Below are 23,564 nucleotides of genomic sequence, written 5' to 3' on the forward strand. Positions count from 1 at the left end.
TCAAACCACTTTGACACCCCTGCTTGAAAGTTTTGGACAATTTCAGCCAATAAATGGCTTTAGATGATGGGGCTTTAGAGTTGCTGATAAAGATAAATAATACTTTAACAAGGTTTTTACATGTCAGGTATGTAGTTCTGTGCTTGATTTTTGTGGTGCATTGCCACAATTGAGCAAACTGAACTACAGCTTTCCCCAGAGGGCTGATATTTTTTGCAGCAAGCTGTTGAAGGTGGTGAAGGATCAGTGTCCAGCATGCAGCCAGACACTGAATTCTTTTGTGCGGCGCTCTACAAGATGCCGGCCTGCTGCCAACAGCTGCTGTTCAGAGGGGAGAAAACAGGTCTGGTTTAATCCTCACCTGACCGCCGCTGAATGCAACGCACACAGAAAGGTTTCATTCTGCATCCTGGAACACAAGGTACCATCTTTGTATCCTGATTAGCGCTATAGCAAAATGCTGTGTGGCGAAATGCAACAATTTTTTATCAAAAAATGACAGGTGTAAAATTGGATTGTTTACCTTCAAGAGTAGGAAAGGAAACAATTTAAAGTTTTTTGGGTGTTTTTACCTTTTATTCCACATTTTGAGCCTTTGTGTGTTCCATGGCTCCTGCAGGACAATGGCAGGTTTAAGGAGTTTTCTGCACTATCCTCGCTTCTGTTGTTTTGTTTCTGCTGCTTTGCTCTTCATGGTCTTCAGCCAAGGTTAGTACTGTACTGTACATCTTTATTGATAGTGAACAGGAATATATTTTAACATAGGTTGGATTTTATTTGGGCAAAACAGATCGTTTTAGATTGATATTTAGACTGCCATCGCAGAAGTTAAAATTTGTTAAAAGGTTTATTAAAGTTCCCATCTTTGCTGTGATATGAAATCTATAATAGAAGGTGACTTCAAAAGTAAACATTGTGATTCTTCTTTCTCTACAGAGTTAAGAAACAGGTTGCAAGAAGTGAGGCACAAGAGAGACTTCAATAATTTCTCAGGTATCCCTGTTTTAAGCTTAACTGAGTATAAAGTCACCCTCTTAAATCTCAAAATGTATTATTAATTAACAATCCATTATCTCTGCTCACAAAAAATATATATATTGATTTTTACTCAGTTTAGAATCATTTTGTGGAATACATGAATTTAGAGCCCACAATTTTACAGAGATTACAGTAAAATGTCCCGATGCATACAAAGCACTATCTGCAACTTACAGGATATTTCAGCCTGAAACACTCACTCAAACAAAGAAGTCAATTAGAAGAAGTTTATTGATACAATATTTAAATCTTTAGCGCTCAGACCTCAGCGGAGAAAATTGACGCTGGAATTTACTTTGATATTAGGCATGAGCTGATGAATGAGAATGAGGATGAAAACTCCAGGGCTGAAACTGGTGGTGGAAGAGAGATAGAAGGGAGATGGATGGCAGCTGGAATGAGACGCAGAGTCATATGAATAACTGTCTGTGTTGAGCAAGCATGGATCGACGGTGGAGTGAAAAACTTCCCCTTTGGGAAGAAATCTCTGGGAGAACCAGGCTCCCGCTGGACCAGCTGGGGATGCCTCATAAATGCAGTAAAACCAGAGGAGTCGTCTGATGGAACAAGGGCAGTAGCAGTGGGAAGAAAAGGGAAAGATGGAGCTTGTGACCAAAGTGGAGAATAGGATGGAATAGGGTGAATGTAGGACATTGAATTGAAGTCCGACATTGCGAGCAAACCTTGTTCGGTAGCAAGTTTAGCTGGGAATAAAAATTTCTTTTAAAATGGGCTTTGAATCCTGATTGGACTTTGTGGAGGTGTTATCTGATGCTGCTTGGGTTGCTTCGAAGATTGGATGGTGTAAGTTAATTCTCTTGAATTTTCACCGAGGCTTCATTTCTACATGAAAAAATTTACACAGACAAAGAAGGCAATGAGAAGAAATTTTTTGATACAATATTTAAATCTTTAGCGCTCAGACCTCTGTGGGAATCATCAGCATTGAACGTAACTTAGATTATAGACATGAGGTGATGAGAATGATGATGAATACCACCCAAAAATAGCCATGCAGGGGCAGTTGTGTGACCAGTTGTAAAAGGTGGATCAAGTGAATAGAAAAACCTGGAGGTTAGAATAGAAAATGAGCAACAGAAGGGTGCTGTGAAGGATTGCAGGGAGCGAGGAGCCACAAAGGCTCACGGCAGAGAGGCGATCCCAAAAGGTTTTGAGAAAGGATGCTGAGCCACAAAGCCTTGCATAAGGGATGTTAAGCCGGTAAGGCTTGCAGAAGGGATGCTTTGCCACGAACGTAATAGATTACTTAACATTGCTGAGAGCAAGAGCATGTAGAAGTTGACAAGAGACAAATTTATGAGAATGGGGTAAGAACCACCACTATTAATCACAGCGAAAAACTTACCTAGAGGCTTTGTGGCAAACATTGTGCAAAAATGAAGCTATGATCAGAGCAGATGTATGAGGTGTACGTAGATGATGACCAGCGGCCCAGTTCTTAAATAGAAGGCACTTTGGATGCATTTTACATGCACAAGTGCACTCTCACAAACAACTACAGGTGCTTGGCTCCAGGTACTTAGAGATTCACTTCCATACAGAAAGCCCATATTCTTATCTTCAGGTAACACAGAGTACATGTCAGATTAAATAATACTACTTATTAATTAGCAATAGTATCAAGCGATAGTATGAAGGTTTTCTCTTTTTTTTCTGTTTTTCCCTTCCTGTTCTACTTACATTGGAGTGTCCATATAATCTGTAATAATGCCTGCATGAATTATAATAAAGCTATTTATATGCATTAATCAAGCGGAACACTGCGGCGATAGCCGTACTCCTCCACTTGTGAAAGCAAAATCTGTAGGGCTCTCTTTGGCATCAAGAATTATTCTTATTGCCACATCGCCAGACAAGACACTGTTAAAAAAAAAAGAAAAAAAAAAGAAGGCACTGAGACTCTGGGATGAGCCGCTGTTGAGGCTGTCCCTATCCTAACTGAATGACTGGAATATTGGCTAGATGGGAGGCCACATAATTCAGCATGCCTTCTGGGGTAATGAAGAGAGCTTCATGATAAAGCAAATGCTATCATTTTTGAGTGAAGCCGGGCATACGCTGTACGATTTTATTCATTTTTTATTTTTTTTGCCCTTTTCTCCAGTTGTGCAGAAATGTTTAGCCTGATCTTTCTCAGGATATAGAATATCCGCACCTAGTCAAACTTTGATTGAACTCGCAGAAAGTTTTCTTGAAATTAGAGTGAAGTTTATAAGGAGAGAAACTTGTATGGTTTAGTAAACAACTTAAAAGTAGATACTAAAACAACAATCTTTAGTAATCTGACAACTTTTTGTCTGCAATGTGTTTTTTTTCTAATTATAACTTGAAAGCCAACGGCTCAGTAATGTCAGGTTTTCATCTGAGCTCTCAAAGGAATAAAGAAAACACATACCAGCTGATATAGACAATATAAATTAAATTTGACTAAACATCAGCCTAACCTATGTGTGTCACCATTAACTCCATGCTGGTGAAACTGTTCCCTTGGGACTAATCCCCACCCATCATTCTCATTCTGATGAATTTGCCAGTCTCATCCAGAATAATCTCTATTCGTTTCTTGACCTGCTTTTTCTCCCCAGAAATTCCAGCAGAGAACATCATCGATCCCACTGCCATCGACCTCACTCCACTGGTCAATACATTAATAAATTCAAGCCAATCTGGTAAGTTGTCACAGCATCACTATACCTTGGCTCTAAATCTATCACCTGCCCCAGTTTCTGTCCTCTAGAGGTCAACTGTAGGCTGCGCAGCTTCAGATTCCACCTTGAGATGAGGACGGTCCGTTTTTTCTTAGATCAAATATATTGGACCATAGGTGTTTGTTTGAAACGTGTAATACTAAGGTTTACTACTGTGTGTGTGTGTGTGTGTGTGTATGTATTTGTGTATATATATATATATATATATATATATATATATATATATATATATATATATATATATATATATATATACACACAGACTTGTTGACTTGTTAATGATGTTAGGTATTCGTTGTGGTTCCTCCCTAACACTGCTGAAGACTTTTAAAACAGCCTCAGTCAATTGTTTTACATTGTTTTTGAACAATCTTTCAAAGCTGAAAAAGGAATCCCCCCCTCCAAAAAATAAATAAAAATCAGTTTGAAGTTTTAAGTTGTGCATGTTTGGAAAGTTGGAAATGTGTGTTGAATAATACCAAGCTATGCTGTTGTGGTAATTATGATGGTGGTTGTATAATGCTGTTTGTGTTTTAGGTTCTCGACACCTCTTCTCTCTGCTCAGTGTGACCTCCTACAGCTCCCTGGACCTCCATAAACTTACCTTGTTGGTCTACAACAGTAAATATTATCTAAAAAACTAAAGCACTCATCACAATACCTTTAAGTCTTATGCCTGGTTTATACTCAGAAATCAGGTCGTCTACGTGTGTGTCGCAGTTAATGCAGATATGCCTCACTCCATTCCGCAGACACTCTGGTGCACCTCCCCAAAATTGAAGATGACCACAGACAATTCTGCAGATAGCTTCGCAGGGAGGAGAGAAAGAAGGCCTCTGATTGGTCAATTCAATACAATTTTGGGAAGTTCCACAATCTCCAGTAGTCAGCCGCAATGTCTTCCCACATGGCTGGTGTGGGTAATGGCAGAAACTCTGGCTGTAGTGCAGTCCACAACGCCTGGCACACCGCAGACACTATCCCAGACACCGTGCAGGACTTTAGGTTGTTGCTCTGTGCAACAGTTGTTGGTTTGCATCCGAAGCCAAAACACGCAGCGCCACGGCCGTTCCTTTCGGGAACACTCACGGTTGAACTGTGTGTTATCTGGCGTTGGATGAGGGGTTGTAGAGAGTTTGTGATTGTCTCTCTTGCGTTGTGGTGTGGATAGCGCAGACCGTGCTTCACAATTGAGCATAAATCAGAAATATCTGCGTCATACCTGCGACAAGCTCAAGGCTGGTTTATGCTCAGAAACCAAGTCTCCTGCATGTGTGTCGCAGTTAACGCAGATATTCCCCCGCCCCTTCTGCAGACACTCTGGTGCACCTCTCCAAAATTGTAGATGATCGCAGCCAGTGTCCCAGAAAGGAGGCCTCTGACTGGTCAAATCTACATCCGCTGGTACCTTACCGGCCTGTTTTGTTTATATGACATGTCATTGTGGACTCGTAAAGATGGACCAGCTAGAAGAGTGAGGTGCGTGAGAACGCTGGGACCCTTTTTCCACCTGGATCCCTGCTCTTTTTTTGTCCTCATGTCCCACCTCTGTCGCACAAACCTTCCCCTTGCGTTTTTCCACTTCCTCACTGCCTCGGCCATATCTAGACCTACAGCTAGTTCATGATTGTCCCTCTTGTGTTGTGCTGTGGAATAAAATAGCGCAGACAATGCTTCAAAATTGGGCATAAATCAAAAATATCTGCGTCATACCTGTGACAAGCTCACCTCGACACACTGCTGCAAGTGTATACACAGCCCAATAGTTGCACCGACTCGTTCATTTGTAAATATTTCCACCTAGTGGTGGTAATCTGTTAAGACTACGTTAAGTCTTAGGACAAGTTTATCTTGGGATTAGAAATTGCTTTCTTACATTATTGCAAATGTAAAAGCATCAAGAAGAACTAGAAAAGTTAAGTAAACACTGATCAAATGGATTCTTGACTGCTCTACTTTCTTCTTTTTTTGTGCTTTGTAGTTTCTGACATCAAAAGTTTAGAAAGCAGTCTGTTCAGAAGGCGGTTCTGCTATTGTGTCACTAATGACACAAATGACCTAACAGGTAATATATGTTCATCCCTTCAGACCATAACCAGCAGATCCTCTTGTGAATTTTATTGTCACCTGTATATCCTAAGACTTCACAGCAATTCTTTTGGATGTGATGGGAAACTCAACAAGTTACCTGCATGAGTTGTTTAAGTCTTCCTCCATTCTGTCAGGTGGGTGCTTCTTGATACAGTCTATAGAAACACCATACATCCATCATTACAAAAAAAGTTACTGAAGTGATTCAATTGATGGAGAAATCCCCCATCTTCTGTTTGTGCTCATAGATCAGCTATTTTTGTTGAACCTGATAAGAGGCAGATTAATCAAAAATAAATCTATGTACTTACAGGATTTATGGCATCTTTTATCCCACAAAAATCAGCTTACTCAACTCAGAAAGTTAATGTTTGATCTAATTATCACATAGATAAAAAGGAGAAGCAGACGATGAAAAATCCTTGTCTACTCCTCACCAATGGTCACCCCATTCCAAAAGAAACATGTGTTACTGTCATAATTTTGCCTCATATGCAGGAAACTGGGGTCAGTGGCATGCATCGGGGGACAGGTCGCCCCCCGAGTGGCCTTATTGTTGAAGAACACTTGCTAAAGTGCTCTCTCACAGGAGCCAAAATGTCTGATTTAAAAAAAAAAATTGGAAGCCAAAGCTCTTGCTAAATTGCCTCCTTGGGAGCTAAACCACGTGGCAAAGTGTCCCTTTGGGAGCTGAAACATGTGCTAAACTGCCCTCTTGGGAGCCAAAGTTCATGGTAAATTGTCCCCATGGGAGCCAAAATGCATGCTAGACTGCCCTTTCGGGAGGCAAAGCGTGTGCTAAAGTGTTCCCTTGGGAGCCAAAACGCATGCTTAAGTTTCCCCTTTGGATTAAAAATGCATACTTACATGCCCTCTTGGAGCTGTGCACGGTGGGAACCTGCATAGGTTTAGGAACCTTGGGTTCCCAAAATGTGTGCTAAAGTATCCTCTTGGTGGCAAAAGTGCATTCTAAAGTATCCTGTTGGGAGTAATAACCCTTGCTAAAGTCCCCTCTACAGTGGTGGGTATACCTTTTATGTACCCTTTTTTTTCTTTATCCCACTGCCCTTAAAAAGGTATGTGAAATCCAATGCTTCTGGTTAGGATTAGGCAGCTGTAACGCCAGGACCTTTAAATAACAAGTAAGTTCAGGCTGAGAGGCTTCAAGGAGGACAGAAACCAAAAAAAAGCAACTTTTGGAGCCTATTCCAGTCGCCAGTGGGCGAGAGTTAGGGTACACCCTGGACAGTCCACTACAGGGCCTCACAGAGATGAAAAACCATGCCGCTCACGCTCACTCCTAAGGGCATTTTGGAATGTTCAATCAACTTAACGTGCAGGTTTTTGTACTGTGGGCAGAGAACCCAGAGAAGATCTATGTAGACACATGGAAAATGTGCAAACTCCACACAGAATGGCCCAGGATGTGAACCATCTTGCTGTGAGACAATGGTGCTAACCACCATACCATGGTGGTATGGTTCATAATGAAAATATTTTTGTTTAACATCTCTGATAAAATGCTTGTTTACCATTTTTTTTAATAGATTAACTCCAGTTAAATTTAGCACTCGCATTCCTGCCAGAAAATGTAACCATTACTGCAAACTTCACCCTGTTAATGAAGTTCTTCTATCTGTGTTTCAGTCAGTCAAAGGAACAACTCAGAGTGTATTTATATCTGCGTGATGGCGGGGAAGATGGGTAGGTAAAGATCTGCCACAGTGAGTTTAGTTCAGATCAGAAATAATCTTCAGCATTTTAAATGTTTATATGCTGCCATTGACATCTCTGTGCTTTAAGTTGTATGAATGAATAAGGGTTTAACAGAAGATGTTGCTTGCATTAAAAATATGGGGTTGGGTGGTGGTGGAGAGGGTTTTATTATCTTTACCTCAAGATAAGGGAAAAAAATGTAGTTTTTTATGTTGTGGAAGTGACTAATCATGTAGTAGTTGTTCTGATTAAATGTGTGTTTTGTCCAGGCAGAGACCTGTCTGGGCTGTGGGACGTCGGCTCCATCACTCCCCTGTTCAACCAGACTATTGTTGAAGGACCAAACAAAGGTTTATTAAAGCTTCAAGAACATTTTTCAAGAGAAAACTCAGATGCACTAAGTTTGACATCATAAAATAAATCTAGTAGACTTACTCTTAGGTAACGCTGCCATCTGCTGTTTGTTTATTTTATTTATTTATTTTCCTTTTAGGGATTAATATAGTATTTATGAAATGAATTAAATTTTCACATAAAAATATTATCAGCGATCTTAGCAAGAAAACATTAAGTTGCTGAATGAAAATGGAATAACAAGTTAAAGAACCAAATATCAATCGAAATTTTTATAACTGATATAGGCTGTAATTGTAAACTATGATGTCATGAATCTGATTCAGAAAGTTTCTCTGATGTAAACTTGGTTTTACAAAATACACAATATTTTACTTTCCAAAGTAAGAACTTCGTGTAAGCCAATTTTTTATTTTTGTTTTGTTTTCCAGAACAGTGTTTTTGCTGCATTTTGTTGTTTTTCATTTACATTGGTTAGAAAGCTTATTTTTGTTGAATCAGATCACTAAACTAATAGACCACCAATGGCTTTTGTGATTACACCGTCTGAATGTCAACAAGTTTAAGAAGTGTTTAACAAATTAAAATTAAAGATTAAAAAAAATTTCAATTTCTTTTAATATCAAGTAAACCAGAACTGCTGGCTGCAAAGCATATTAACCAAATTATTTCCATTTTTAATGAAACTAGATTTTAATCTGCATTCATTGAAACATTAATTCTATAAATAATCTGTTGGAATTGATATTTCTCTCAATAACAAGTTTGAATTGGTTTTTAATGCATTTTAAAGTTTTGCTCTTTTGTTAGTATAAGGAATTGGTGTTTACAAACCCAACAGACAAAGCTGTAGTTTAGTAATAAAGTAAGTAAAATTTTAACAATAATATGTGTTGAGGACAGTAGAGGTGAATAAAATTCAACAAAAAATTGCAAAAAAAACCTTATCCATCAACGCCACTGCAGTTCTAGGTGCGCCTTCCTTCTTACTGTGAGTCATAATGAAGGAAACTGTCTTTTTTAGTAGAGCAGAAATAAGTCCTGCACAAACCACTAAAAGTCTTCTAAACAAAAAACAATGAGTCACAAAGAAGAAAGTAATAAAAAAACATTAAGGTGCTTTTAATGCTTTTTTAAAAATCTGGTGCTTTGATCCCCCTTTTTAATGCTTCCCAGGAAACCTCCCCATGATGCCTTTTATCAAAAAAAACATTTAAATAATACTGTCTCAATGCTGGCACGAATAAAACCCAAGATTATTAAACACCTTTATTCTTAAGTTGATAGATGACATTATAAAACAATAGCTATTTCAGGGAAGTTGGTTTATTTCTGCTTGACTTATGCTTTAATGCTGCTAATAATTTTTGCTGATGCTAAAAATCTAAACTGGTGTTTTTTTTTCAAAAACATTTGTAAAACTCAACGCATTTTTTTTTCATTTCATCATCAATCTTTTCATCTAAAGTTTTACTGCAAAGCTCTTATAAGTTTATCATCTGAAACTTAATGAGTTTTTCTGTTTTGTTTCTTTTGAAGTGACTAACCTCTCCTCACTTCGACTTCCGGAAGGTTGGTACATCTGTGCCTTTAAAGTGTCTTTTAAAAAGCTGCACTCATCGCTGACACATTAGTTATTCAGTTCTCTTATCCAAATGTTAATTTTAACCCTCAGAATGGCACCAACTGCCCACCAATCTGAGTCATGTCTCTCCGTCTGGGATGAGCTCCATGCTGAGCAGCCGAGTCTCCTCTACTGCTCATGGTGAGTTTTCCCCAGGGCAGCCGTTGAGAAGAAGCTAAAAAAAAAAAAACTGCCAAAACGTCTGTGAATGTCCCTGTTATTCTGGCTGGCTTTCCTGACCACAGTTTGTCCTGAGCCAATGAAATTTTAGGCCCGCTGCTAATGTTAGTATGTTTTTCTTTGTGCTGCGTGGCAATGAAACTTATAAATCTATCCTAATATTTAAAATTAGAATACATCGTTGACCTGTGAATCAACTCTTAAACATAATTTTAGCCTGAATGGGACCATTAAGTTTTTGTATACCACTAGGTAAGTTCCCAGAAAGGTTACCAATAACTGGCTGTCCCGAATCTAGTGGTTATTCACTTATAAAGTACTTCTGTCAAACTTTTACTGTACTTACCTTTTTTTTAAATCTTAACTGGTTAAAATACACACAGGGTCTTAACAGCACATAAGGAATGATAAAATAACTAGGAAGGTTGCAAGAAAGTTGCAGAAACTACCATGTAATTTCCAGAAAAATACTGAGTAAATTAAACAAGGCAACTAAACATATAACAGTTTGGTTCCTGAAATAACTTTTAAAGTTCCAGAGGAGTAGTACGCTCCAGTCAATTACTAAGGAAGTTGTTTTAAAGGAAGTTTTACCAAAAAGGTTCCTAGAATGTTATTGGAAAGTACCCAGTTCAGTCAAAGGAAGTACCTGGAAGAACTTCTGGTTCCAGAAAAGTACCACATGTAATATATGAAACTCAACATCTCCTGCCTTAAAGGAATAGTACACCCAAAACACGATTAGCCTTCATTTTCTACTCCCCCCATGCTGAACAACACTCTGGAGTACTTTTTTGATATCTCAAATGCATCTGGAGATCTGGGAGGCTTCTTGCTGTCTGCTGACATTCAAATAATGGAGGTCTATGGCGCCCGAGGCAGAAAGGTCCATAAAAGTCCACAAAAAACGTGTCAATATTCCTCCATACTGCTCGTCCAATTTATTCCAAGTGTCCTGAGTGGGTAGCGTCCATTATTTACTCGAAACGAAGTCATTTAGAATGTTTTTAGAGCATAAACAGTAGTGTATAGGATTTCCTAAAAGCGCGTTCACGAGTCTACGGAAACCGCGGCAGACCAAACCAGACGAAAGTGTGCATTCAGCTCGGCAAAGAACTCATGCTCTTCCTCAACACTGAAGTCCTCAGACATTTTTCTTTCGTTGTTTCTTTCTTTGCACAGGTAAACAGCACATTTCTTCTTCTACGCTTGCATTATCGGCAGAGCAGACGCTGAATGCGCACTTTCATCTGGTTTGGTCTGCCGCGGTTTCCGTAGACTCTTGAACGCGCTTTTAGGAAATCCTATACACTACTGGCTCTAAAAACATTCTAAATGACTTCGTTTCGAGTAAATTATGGACGCTACCCACTCAGGAAACTTGGAATACATTGGACGAGCAGTATGGAGGAATATTGAAACATTTTTTGTGGACTTTTATGGACCTTTCTGCCTCGGGCACCAGACACCTCCATTATTTGAATGTCAGCAGACAGCAAGAAGCCTCCCAGATCTCCAGATGCATTTGAGATATCAAAAAAGTACTCCAGAGTGTTGTTCAGCATGGGGGTGAGTAGAAAATGAAGGCTAATCATGTTTTGGGTGTACTATTCCTTTAATTAACTGATCAACTGATTACAGAAAATGTGAAACTCAAGCTAACAGTTTTCCATTTAGCCTTCAAAGACAACCAACCTTGTGACTAAATGAGAAGTCAATTAGACATAAAAAAAAAAAAATTAGGGAATTGATAATATTTTTGCTTCCTTTGCTGTTTACGTCTTTAGGTATTTCTCTGCACGGTGAGGCCTTATTCGGTTTAGAAAGTGTGACCATTAGCATCCTTTTTTTTTTTTTTTCCTCAGCTCTGCCAAACCTGAGCAGAACATCTTCACCAACATTAAAGCTCACGGTCACTACCCCTGAACACCCAACATCCTCAATGTCTACAGAAATCACAGAAAGTCTGTCAACGTTCTGGAGACCAGAGACGCCAAACACCCGGAGCAGCCAGATATTAACCACTCTACTGAGCAGGACGACACAAGCTGCTCCACAGGCAGTGGTGATAACATCAGCTTTAACTGCATCATCAACCAGAACCACCAAACAACCAACCACTGCTACAGTAACGTCAAAGTTCACATCTACACCTCCTGCAGCCACAGCAGTCCTTTCAGCACTGATGAATCTGATTGAAACAAACACGTCTACAAGTGAAAGATCTCTACAGACAACCTCCATGAGACCTTCAACCATCCGACCAACAGAACACCCTACAGCGCCGACAACCAGCGGAGCAACAGCAACCAATCATTACAGAGAGACAGAGAGACCAGGTAAGCTCCCATTACACCGAATAGGTTAAATTGAATGGAAAAAAATAGATTTCCTGGTGTGAAGAAAAGGTAGGAATATTTTGAAGTATTTAATTCAAGGTTGCTAGAAATATTCTCAAATGAATTCCAAAATTTTTTTCCCCCTGAGTAAAACAGAGTTTTAGTGTTTCAGATTAATAAGCACAGGCGGATTTAGAAAGCTGGTTTTTAGTTGGTTTTCAATTTTTTTTTTTGTGGTGTATCATTAGAACTGTATGGATAATTAAGGAATATTAGATTTTTACCAAGGAAATGCTGCAGATGTAAGCAACGCAAGGCAAGTTTAGTTGTATAGCACAATTCAGTACATGGACAATTCAACTGGATTTAAATGAATTAGACGATAAAATAGAAGAAAAATAAAAGCAGAGTAAAAGCAAATAAAGATACAAAAAACATGATAAAAGCAGGTAGTAAAACAAATAAAACAGTTGGTCTCAGGCTTTCAGCTCTTTTACAGTCTTATGGAAGTTTATTCCTGATAAGTGGAGCATAGGAAGTAAATACTGCTTCTCCATGTTTGGTTCTAGTTCTGGGTTTACGGAGTAGGCAGGAATTTATAGAATAATAGAATGATTTTAAAGTCTATTCTCTTAGCTACAGGGAGCCAGTGGAAGGACTTCAGAAGATTATCTAACCCAATAAAAGCCAATATAGCCGTTGGAATCCATGTTAGCTAGATGATAGCCCAAGAGCTTTTCTTTTACAAAAACACCAGTATGGCCCTGCCATAAGGTTCTGCTTGATACTTGTATATTGAACTTTATTGAACATTATTTGGGGAATAAATCGTATACAATGGACACGGAAATGGAGGTGAGAAAGAAAGAGGATATAAGAACTAAGGAGAGAGAGAATGAAAAGAGAGAAAATAAAACAAAAGAGAGAATTAACAACGCAGAAGATAAACAGTAGCTCCCAGAGCTCTGCCTCCATACCTGTATGAGATAAGAGAAATCAGAAAACAAAGAGCATAACAGCAAAAAGAACACAACAGACAACCAAAATAAAACAAACAAACAAAAAAGCTTCAAGAGCAGTGAGTATCCATGTGTGTCAGAGTCAGAACCTAGAAAATACAATACACAATATTTAACAGAACGGTATTTCTCTGTAGCTGCAGGTAGGTATTTAGTATTAGTGTGTATCCATAAACACTTGGAACTAAATGCATGAGCATGCTTGTGTATAAAGGATTCACAAAGCTTCTTAAGGAGAGTACGCCTTATAGCTGGTGTGGGCGGCCCCAGAATAGCTCTACAGGGCCCGGGACAGAAAAAGAGGCGATGCAAGCCTCATTATCCAAAGATATCCCTGATCATTGGGACACATGGAGGTCAGACATAGAGATGGCCGTACCCACCAAAGAAGAGCAGACGAGAGCACCCGGAACCCGACCAACAAGGGGCCAAGCCCCAAAAGGGCCAAGTCCTTTAGGGGCCTCAAACCGGAGGCAATTGTACCGGGGTTCCATCGGGCTGCGACAGCAAGCCCATGTGCTTCGCAGGTGGCAAGCCATGCCGAAGGTGGATCCGGATGAGAGCCCCGGTCTGAGATCCGGGGGCACTACATCCCAAGCAGGAATCCCGCAGGGCAAGGAGGCCAAGAGACAGACACTAAGGGGCCAACCACTCTGGGAGGAATAGACCCAGGAGGAGATCCCCAGAATGCCATTCAACAAATGAGCCACAAGGTGGGTTGACTGCACCCTACTTACCCAACCCACCCCACCCCCCAACTGGGCAGGTCCCAGCCAATAAATATACCAATGTTTCTGACATTCTGACAAAAAAAGCACATAACTGTTCAACATGGTTTTGGAAGTGTCATGGCTTGGGGTTGTTTCCTCCTATACTGTCTCCCAGTATGATAGGAAGGAGTGACTTTAAGCTGAACTGGATCAACAACATGTCAATGTCTAAAACGCACAAAGACCAGCAAAGAAATAGGAGATAAAAGTTCTTGCCTCACTCAAAACCCAGATACCAAACGGGAATTTAAACAGGCTAGACAAGCATGAAACTCCACAGACATCTCACAGCTGAAAGGAGAGGAGCAAGAGACTGGTAGACAGCAACTAGAAGCATCCCAGTAAAATTATTTCAATTAAACTCAAAGAAATGAGCTGGTATTGACTGGATAATTCTCAGCTAAAATACATATATGGGACGTTTAATCGGCAAACCTGAGGGTTTGTTTTAGCTAAGTTTCTTTACCCCTCATATTGGCTACAGAAATCATGGTTGACATTTTCCATATGCAGTCTAAAGGATGTTACTTTGCTTGTGGTTCCAACATTTGTCTGTGTGATCCTTAGTTTTTTACAATGACTGTTTGCTCAAATGTTTAATATTGGTGTCCAATATAATTTAATTCTCACTTTGGATTTCAGTAGTTGTGAAACTCTTTAAAATGTCCCCTAAAGTATTCATACACACACATTTCCTCAACTTTACCACCAATGCAACAGGCAACCTTTCATCTCATAAGCATCTCTTCTCCTGAAAATTCAGGAATCACAACTTCTTTGTTGTTCTTTAGAGGTACACTGCTCAATCTCTAAGGGCCTTCAATGACAGCAGCTCCCTCTAACCTCTGACACTAAAACCATTAAGCAGAAATGAAAATGTCCCTTCCCTTTTTTTAATCTTGTTAAAAAAAACATACATATGATAAAATAAAGTATAATTTGTAGGCATCATCCACAGAGGTGTACTCCAGCTAAGTGGCTTGATGGTGCCGCTCTGCCCTGTTTGGCTCTGACAGCTGACCCGTTCTCAGGAAAGCAGCTGTAATCACATCATCAGATCCGTTCACCGTCATCTCTGGGCCCACCGATGGCGGCTGATTCAATTTGAGCCTGAAGGCAGCAGGTTCGGGTGTGTGTGTCTGTACGTTTGAGTGTTGGAGATGGAGGAAGTGGAGCTGGAGATGGTAGCCATGGCAACAGAAGGCGCAGCCCTCCTTCATAAAGCAGAACAGCATTAACTGTTAAAAAGGATTAATTCATAAATATCAGCAAATTATTCACACCCATCCTATATCTGTCCTGCTCCTGGATTATAGGAACATGGTGGACATTTCTTCTTACAGCGACTGGATTATTTAGCTCAAATTTTCCATCTATCAGGTGAAGAATTTTTATAAACTTCACGCTACATTTATCTTCAATACTTTTATTTATGTATTTAAAACGAGACTTGAATATAATGGTTTATATAGGGAAATTCAGGGTAAATCTAGCTCAAAGACTTCCCTCTGCCCACATTTCCCATCAGCACCACTAGATGGCAGTAACATCCTGCTGTAAAAACAACCACCCAGCCTCTGCCACCCCCACAACCCTATGGGTTTTGCCTAGCAACAAACCAAGGGCTGCAGCACCCTGTGCAGTTTGTCACTGAGTCATTAGTTTGCAGTAAAATGAACGTTTGGCACCAAGCTCCATGTGTCTGCACCTTCTGTGTTGATGTCGGCACACAAACAAGGCGGCGATAGGAGGCCACAGCTGGTTACCATGAACTGAGCTGATCTGTGTCAGCTCTAACACAGCAGATCTGGAAAAACAAAAAAGCTGAAATGGCTGCAGAGTCTTTTGTGATTGATTTTTTGGATAAGATTTAAAGCCGATAAAAGATCCCTCTAGTTTTTAGCATATATTCTGTTGGAGCTTTATATTCACATATAGATTAAATGTCAACTTTGTCAAAAGGTTAACATAATAGGTAGATGCTCAATAAGCAGCTTGTAACACGGATGGCATTATACTTATATTTTAGAAATATGCTAATAGTAACGCAGACAGGTCTTTAAATAATTTAAAACTGAGCACACTTTTTACCCCGATTAAGTTCAGTCCGACCTCAGTATATGTCAAACATTTTCATAGGTCAATTGGGACCCAGTTGGGTAAATTGGAACTGACCTTGACCCAACTGTAAACCTGTGCTGCCTACAGTCAACGGGAAAGAGAAACTGGTACAGGACAGCCGCTTGTGAACAGAAAGTCTAATCAGTGTTGGGTGTAATACAAGCAAAAGCCAGCTCATTACAGCTATGATGATAAAACCCTAACAGAAAAACACCAGAGAGAACGTCAGTAATGACATGGACGGGGGTCATTGCACAGCTTGTTCATTAATCAAGGGGGCCTCAGACTGAAGCAGGTGGAAGACCCCTGCTTTGAACTGTTGTCCTCTCAACAATTTCCCGTTTGATATGCTCTGTTGGCTTTAGTTGGTCTGGTAAATACTGCAACCTTCGATCAGCAGGTCCAGTTATTCAGTGGGGAACCCTTAGTCTTTCCTCGATGAAGCTAAAACCATTCTGTTGGTGTGAATGAACAGTTTTCCAAGCTCTGTTGAGACTAGGGCCACTGTGCAGTGTGTCCCCAGCATTCATCATTGAGTATGTGTTGCTGTGTGTCTCATTGTTGCTCTGCAACAGATTGGCGACCAGTCCTGGGTTTACCCAACATCTCACAAAATGTCTGCTGGATATAAACACTGGCCTATACCCTGACGGAATAAGTGGGAGAAGTGGGAGAACCCCGCCTCTCGCCTCTAGACAGGTCTTTAAATCATAAAAAAAAAAAAAAATATATATATATATATATATATATATATATATATATTTTTTATGATTTAAAGACCTGTCTAGAACAGCCGTCTGTTAACACTTCATGTAGTTCCCAGAGGGTCCGACAGTGAGCGAAAAAGGCTAGTAAAGTGCATGAATACAACAGGCAGCATTATTAGAACTGTAAGAGGTGATGATGTCACTTTTAAAGTTGGCATGAGGCAAAGTGGTTGTCGAGTGAAAGCTTTGTGACCTTTAGCTTAAGCAATATTGTGGTTATGTAGACATGTGTTCATGGGAGTAAGGTTCTAAAAGGGCCTAGTCAAAGTATAATATCTCCAGTTTACCTTCATTTAAGGATAACTTCTGTGTATTTAATTGAGTTCCTCAGATCTGATATTATGACCCTCCTTAACAGTGTTGGATTTTTAGAAAATAGCTTTCTTGGTTTCCTTGTAACAGACATCTACGATCAAACTCTCTCTGGTAATTGAACGACACAACCTTACCGACCCCTATCATAATCTTTTTCTAATTTTTTATTTTTATTTTAGATTTTTCTTTTTATTTAATTAGAACTAGTTCCACAGTTACTGGCGACCTGTCCAGGGTGTACCCCGCCTCTAGCCCATTGACTGCTGGAGATAGGCACCAGCATCCCTCGCGACTCCAACTGGGACAAGCGTGTAAGATAATGGATGGATGGATAGTTCCACAGTTACCCTATGCTGCCCTCCAGTGGCCTTTACTCCTCTGCTCATCCTCATTGAACCACTACTCTGGATTTCACATCAGATTGACTAGAAATGTTTCTGGGTGTTTTTCTCATGAGTTCATGTCACCCTTTTTAATTTCACACTAAGTTTGGTGTAAATCACTGATTCCATGTGAATTAAGACCTCTTGAACAAAAATCAGGTGAAACATGATTATAATGAAGATTGCTATGATTGGAATTTCAGCCCTGACGCAGCAGCGTAATAAATAGATGTAATTTTTTTCCTGGTCCCCTCAGTGAGCTGCAGGAGTGTGGATGTATACTTGTGTGTGATTACATTTTGACTTGTTAGTTTCTAATCTGCAAATAAGCAGCAAATGTTAACGTAGTTTAGAGGGAGCAGAGCAGATTCGGTCCTTGGGCGTTTTGAGCGTTTCAATGCTGATTTGAATGTGTTGAATAGACCCATCTCTGACTGAAGTGACCTCCCACTCTGTCTCCTGAGAGGCTGTCCCTGGAGGAGGCTGGAGCCCAGCAGCAAAACGATGACGGTGGGTGAACTCAAGCTGCAGCCCTGCGTCCTCGAGCTCTGCAAGTTCTTCTCCCAGTGCCTCTGCAGACCATTCAGCCAGAAGACACGGACAAAAAGGTTTTTCTACAATTTTCTGATCACACCCCTGCAGGCTGCTGGTTTAGACCACAATGTAATCTATAATGGCAGGTTATTGTACACTTTGGTTAGATACGAGGGGGTAATCCACCAACTGGCTGTTAAACCTCAAAGGAAATACCAAGAAACCTGGAGAAAGGCCCGGTCTCTTTCCACACCTAGATATTCAATGAGGGACAAAAATAATTACATTTGTTATTCCACATTTGTTTAATAAGAGTAATTTTTATGGGAATGGCTTTTCAATGAAAATCAGGTTTTATAGATATTATATATTCATTTGACCTGGTTGAATGATGGAAACCATGACCTCAAACAAGGAAAGCAAAATCTGTAGTACAAAGAAAACTAAAGCACATTTAGAAGGACATGTTTGTCTCTGGGCAATAAGTTGAAGGCAACTTTAGTCTTGAGCGCCATTTCAGTTGAAAAGGCATCAATTTATGACAATAAACTTTTAGCTTAGTCTATATATTTAACAGGTACTATATGTGAACACATTAATCTTTATAGAAGCGATGCTTTACAACAGATTCAGCTCATTATCAGTAATCCTTGGCCGGGTCACACAGATAAAATATATCTAATCCATTCACATCTATTTACAAAAGACTTCAAACTACTATTTAAACATTAGCACATAGAGTTATATTTCAAAAGACCATATTTGACATCAACAAAGCTGATTCCCAGTAGTTCTTTTCTGACATTTTGTGAGAAATTATGCAGGTCAGAGTATAGTTTCAGAGAGTCTCTTGAGTTTTTTCCTCTCCTTATCGGAATGAAAAGGCAGTCTGTTTCTTTTAGGCCATCTACAGTCATTACAAGCTAATAACCTACATGTTCTAGTCATCTTCTTAGAGATCAGCTGAAATAATCTCTTCAGACTTCTTATCAAATCCAAGTTATTTTCTCTAATTGTAATAAACTACAAGAGTAAGTCGGTCTAAATCCTGCCCTTTTACACCATAAGCCATCGTCCTCAACCCTAAGCCAGACAGGCTACAATGCTTTCCTTGTCGTGGTGAAGAAACTCCAACTCTTAACATTGATCATGACCCAAAGAAAGGGACTCCAAACATAAGCAGGCATAATTAGCATCTCCTTGGTTTAGAACTTCACCACAAAGAGTTGATGAGGTTGACCTTTAACTTATAAGTTTACAGATCACTGATTGGTTGGTGTATCTTAGCGGGATGCTAGTTGACCACTTGCTTTGGGGGTTTTTGTTCCACTGGTAGGAGACTCTAAGTTGGAACCAGAATTCGCTTGACTGTTAATTGATCTAGACGTTATGAGGAGCTGGATGTCTGAGTGTCCCTCCTGAACCTCTTACCTCAATGACTAACAATGAAATAAATGGCAGATGAGTTATGGACAGACATATAATGGAAGGCAATGCATAGTCTTTATGTTCTCTGTCCTTTTTCCAAGTTTGGACATGTTGGGTGCAAATAATCTGACTTTAGGTCTCCTTTAGTCATTAATTGTGTCCCAGATAAAATATTATGTCAGTGACTTCCTGTTTCCGTGTCTATACTCTGGTAGGAAAAGCCTGATTTTTCATGCAGGATTTTCTGGGTTTTCCATGTCTTCCTACAGATACTGTGATGACAGCTTCCTCTGGTACGAAGAACACACTTTTGAGGTGTGTCGAAGAGTGAAGAGAGTTTCCTTCTCCAGAAGTAAGTGAATTGTAGAGGCGTAAAAATACTGGATCAGTCTCAGCAGAGGACACAAAGAAAAACTGTTCATGACAGAGGAAAACTGGTTGATCAGTAAAGAAGCTGTCAAGCATCCTCCACCTTCACTTACTGAGGCGTGTTGTTGAGTCCCACCTCATTACATCAGCAGGTGTTTGTGTTCAAACGTCATTACGATGTTCATTCCTATATAGCGCTAATTCACAACACATTTAATCTCAAGGCATTTTAAAACAATACAGTCAGTCGCTTGTTTTTTTTTGGTTGACTCTTCAGCAATCCCTCATGCTAAGCATGCATGTAGTGACAGTGGAATGGAAAACTCCCTTTTAACAGGAAGAAACCTCCAGCAGAACCAGGCTTAGTGTGAGCGGCCATCTGCAAAAGCCGACTGAGTTCAAGGAGACAGACGCTGGCATAGAGAAAGAAGCAGAGATACAAAAGGTAACGGTTAATCAGCTCCACATATGGCCTGGTCCAGGAAAGACACAGCCAGGCAGATGAGCTCCGAGCCAGCTCCCATGTCAGAGGATGAAGAGAGCACATCCAGCCAATCACAGTCAGAGAAACAGGACTACACTGAAAAACAGGTCGAGCTCCAACATCTATAAACAAAGGTGTTGGTGACAGCAGCACAGCTGATATTTCTCTTCAGGATGGTGTCGCAGCCAAACAGGAGCAGACCAGCAGCAGGCTGAACATATAGCAGCAGAAATATAGAAAATAGCTGACTATTTTGGATGAGGTATTAGGTGTTGCCATAATAGGCCAAAGGCAAGACAAGGAGAAACATCTGTCTGGATGGAATTCTCCCCCACCAGATCCTGCTGTTCGCTCTACCTCCTCCTACTACTCTATTCACCCTCTGACTAAGCAAACATCCCTCTGTTTTTAACTATAAACTGTATCAAAAAGAAATATGAGCAGCATTTACCTAACCGCTGGTAAGTAAGCAGAAGAAAAACAAGCTATACTGTCTACATACGTATAGGATCCACTGAGGTTTTATTTGGTAGCATCTCTTTTTGGCAGCGATGGTCAGATACATTTTAGGTTTGTAGTTTAACCTCTTAACATCCACCTCATTTTGGGAAATCCTCACCTATTTTGCATACCCAAATGGAAAAGGAAATAACTGAGGAACTGTAAGCCTAAATTACATGTCTGATACATTTGAAAGCTAACACCTTCTTGTTTCTGAATATATACATGAAAATTGGGTGAGTAAAACACCCAAGCTGCATCAGTTCAATGCATGACTCAAAGTTGTTTTGTTTTTTTATTCTCGAAAATAATAGGTATTTTTTGAACAGCAGTTATAAAGACATGCTTGCTTGTTGTGGCTTCTTGTCATGGGACATTTTGACATACTGCTATAGCTGTGTTAATTGTGCTTTGGTGCTCGCTATGTCCATAAAATAAACTAGGTGATTGAATTGTGGAGAATCTAAGCTTTCCAACAATGTCTAACATGTCCATATTGGTAAACATTTAACCAGTGTAATTTTCGTGCATTCTGAATTATTTGCAAATGCTTTAAAAATGCTGGGTTTTGAGAGGTTATAAATTAGTTTTACATTAAAATTAGAGCAATTATTTGTGTAGTAGTTCATTTGTTTAGACTGAAAGGTGGGTGGTGTGTGTTTGTTCCTTCAACTCCACTTTAAGACAGACCTACAGATCATCAGCTTTAGTCTGAGGTAAAAAGTCGAATTTCAACCCCAAAATTGACAAAATTTGGGGGGAAAAAAATTATTTTTGTAGGATTTTGTATCTTTTTTATATTCATTTCTTGACAGAAACACATCAGATGGTACTTTGGCTGGAGACACTACCAACTCTTTATCAACCATGGCTCTTTGAGGGGCCATCTAGACGCGTTTTAGAACAGAATAGAATAGAAAATCCCTTTATCGCCCCTAAATTGGGAAATTGTGGTGTTACAGCAGCAGATTATTGCAAAAGTGGTCACACAAATGTGGACCTTAAAAAGTGTATAAAAATCACAGATTAAGTGACAGAGTTAAAAAGATAAACAAATAAAATACTGTAGTGTTTTTTTAACAATATAAATACTGTGCATTTGGAAAGAATAAATAATCAATATACAGCTGTGGACATTTTAACAGTATTAGATATGTGAAAAAATATCAGCAACATTACAGATGCATGTTATTGAAGTGACTAAGAAAGAAACTGTAAAAATCAGCTCTAATGTAACAACTTATTGAGGTTGTTTGGAACAGTGATGTTATAAAGTCTTACAGCTGCTGGGAGGAAGGATCTGTGATAACGCTTCCTGGTGCATTCAGGGTGCAGCCATCTGTCACTGAAGGAGCTCTCCAGTTCAGCATCAGCTTCATGCATGAGGTGGTAGATATTATCCAACAGAGATGTTATTTTAGTTTAGGGTCATTTTGTTTCACACCTCCTGCACTGAGTCCAGAGGACATCCAATCACCCATCTCCATGTGTTTCTGGATTTTGCCTATGCATTCATGTTATGAGTACAAATGAGAGGAAAGAAAAACATCAGAGTATTTATCTTAAGTGTTTTAACAGAGCTTAAGGTCAAACAATTTCTTCACATCGGGCTTTAAATTTTTTTTCAGTTTGTGACTGAATTAAAATAGAGAAACAATAACAAATATTTTTAAAGCTGTAATTGATGTTTTTTCATAACTGTTGTTGTTTAGTATTTAATCTTTATAGTTGGTTTATAGAATATATCTAAACCCTAACCTAACCCTTAACAGGTTTCTGTCGAAAACACTAAGATGGCTCTACATTATCTGATCCTTTTGATGCTCCGATATATTTTTTACCACAAAGCACTCTGTGCATTCATCCATGAAAGGTGTTAATAAATAAAGTACTTTTACAAAGCAGAACTTCTTTTCAAACTGTATAACCTCTTAGGAGTTTGTTCATTAGATAACGAACACTCACAAATCGATAGCGTTACTATGGCAACCTGCAGCCTCATTAAACATTAACATGTTGAGAACCGTATGTCTCCAGTTTAAGGTTTTAAACATCAGTTTCTCCTGAATTTATCTGAAGAACTTTAGATCGCAGAAGGGAACTTTTGCAAGGTGAGGTTGTTGAATGTTTACATGTTTGCTCTATGGAGGATCATTAAAGCTAATTTTCTTGTTCTCATATTGGTTCTTTTTCCCACATGAAGCTCTAAGCGGACAGAAGTTCCTCCTCTGGTGTCGGATACGCAGCTCTAACCCTCCGTCCTTTTTCTTTCTCCCTCCACAGATCTGAAACAGAGATGCTTGTCAAAGATGTGCAGCAAACTGTGACCCATCAGGAAGCGGCAGGAAACAAAGAGCCGTTCATTCCCGAATGTGACAGGAATCCCAGACAACAGCTTCTGGAACAGCTGGAAGACTCACAGAGGAGAGCGTGTGGCTGGTTTCCAAAAGAAAAAAGGACATTTTACATCTTTTACCTGAATATTAGTCACCAATCAGCCACCTGGTTCATAAAATACATGTTTCTTACAACAAATCTTTAATGGGTTTTTAAAAAAACAGCTCTTTTTCCTTTATTTTATCAATAAAGAGACTTCAGTGAACACTCCAGTTGGTTAGGTTTCTCTTTTTAAACTAACCTGAATCATTTAATGGTAGGTGTGTATTGGTCGAAACTTTAAAAAATCAATAGATTGGCTTTTAAATGAACCTGTTACCATTATATAAACTTAACTCACCAGCGGGGTTGACTTATATTAACCTTTTAATGGTAAATGTGAGGTTAAACCAATGATATTTAAAT

The 23,564-nt window shown here is 39.4% G+C and overlaps 1 protein-coding gene across 2 annotated transcripts; it reads left to right on the forward strand.

Annotated features, from left to right (window-relative positions):
• The first annotated feature begins 264 nt into the window (after positions 1-264).
• On the forward strand, positions 265-23,459 carry hhla1 (HERV-H LTR-associating 1). 2 transcript variants are annotated; one of them, XM_015378313.1, is made up of 15 exons: positions 265-421; positions 620-708; positions 937-993; positions 3,645-3,728; positions 4,305-4,388; positions 5,749-5,832; positions 5,909-5,992; positions 7,506-7,562; positions 7,844-7,924; positions 9,468-9,500; positions 9,604-9,693; positions 11,598-12,071; positions 17,913-18,054; positions 19,678-19,760; positions 23,046-23,459. In XM_015378313.1, exons 2-15 carry the CDS (start codon positions 624-626, stop codon positions 23,087-23,089), a joined length of 1,482 nt encoding a protein of 493 aa, XP_015233799.1. In that variant the 5' UTR covers positions 265-421; positions 620-623; the 3' UTR covers positions 23,090-23,459. The 2 variants fall into 2 exon arrangements, 1 of the variants encoding a protein (XP_015233799.1); XR_001481331.1 differs by lacking the exon at positions 23,046-23,459 and having other exon boundaries at positions 17,911-18,054.
• Positions 23,460-23,564: the final 105 nt, after the last annotated feature.

The sequence above is a fragment of the Cyprinodon variegatus genome, unplaced genomic scaffold, assembly GCF_000732505.1.
Source record: "Cyprinodon variegatus isolate N-32 unplaced genomic scaffold, C_variegatus-1.0 Scaffold170, whole genome shotgun sequence".
Lineage (NCBI taxonomy): Eukaryota > Metazoa > Chordata > Actinopteri > Cyprinodontiformes > Cyprinodontidae > Cyprinodon > Cyprinodon variegatus.

Coding starts and splice junctions, on each gene's coding strand:
- hhla1 (XM_015378313.1), top strand. CDS start 624: ATGGCAGGTTTAAGGAGTTTTCTGCACTATCCTCGCTTCTGTTGTTTT. Junction 9,694..11,597: donor AGTCTCCTCTACTGCTCATG/GTGAGTTTTCCC, acceptor TTTTTTCCTCAG/CTCTGCCAAACCTGAGCAGA. Junction 19,761..23,045: donor GAGAGTTTCCTTCTCCAGAA/GTAAGTGAATTG, acceptor CTCCCTCCACAG/ATCTGAAACAGAGATGCTTG.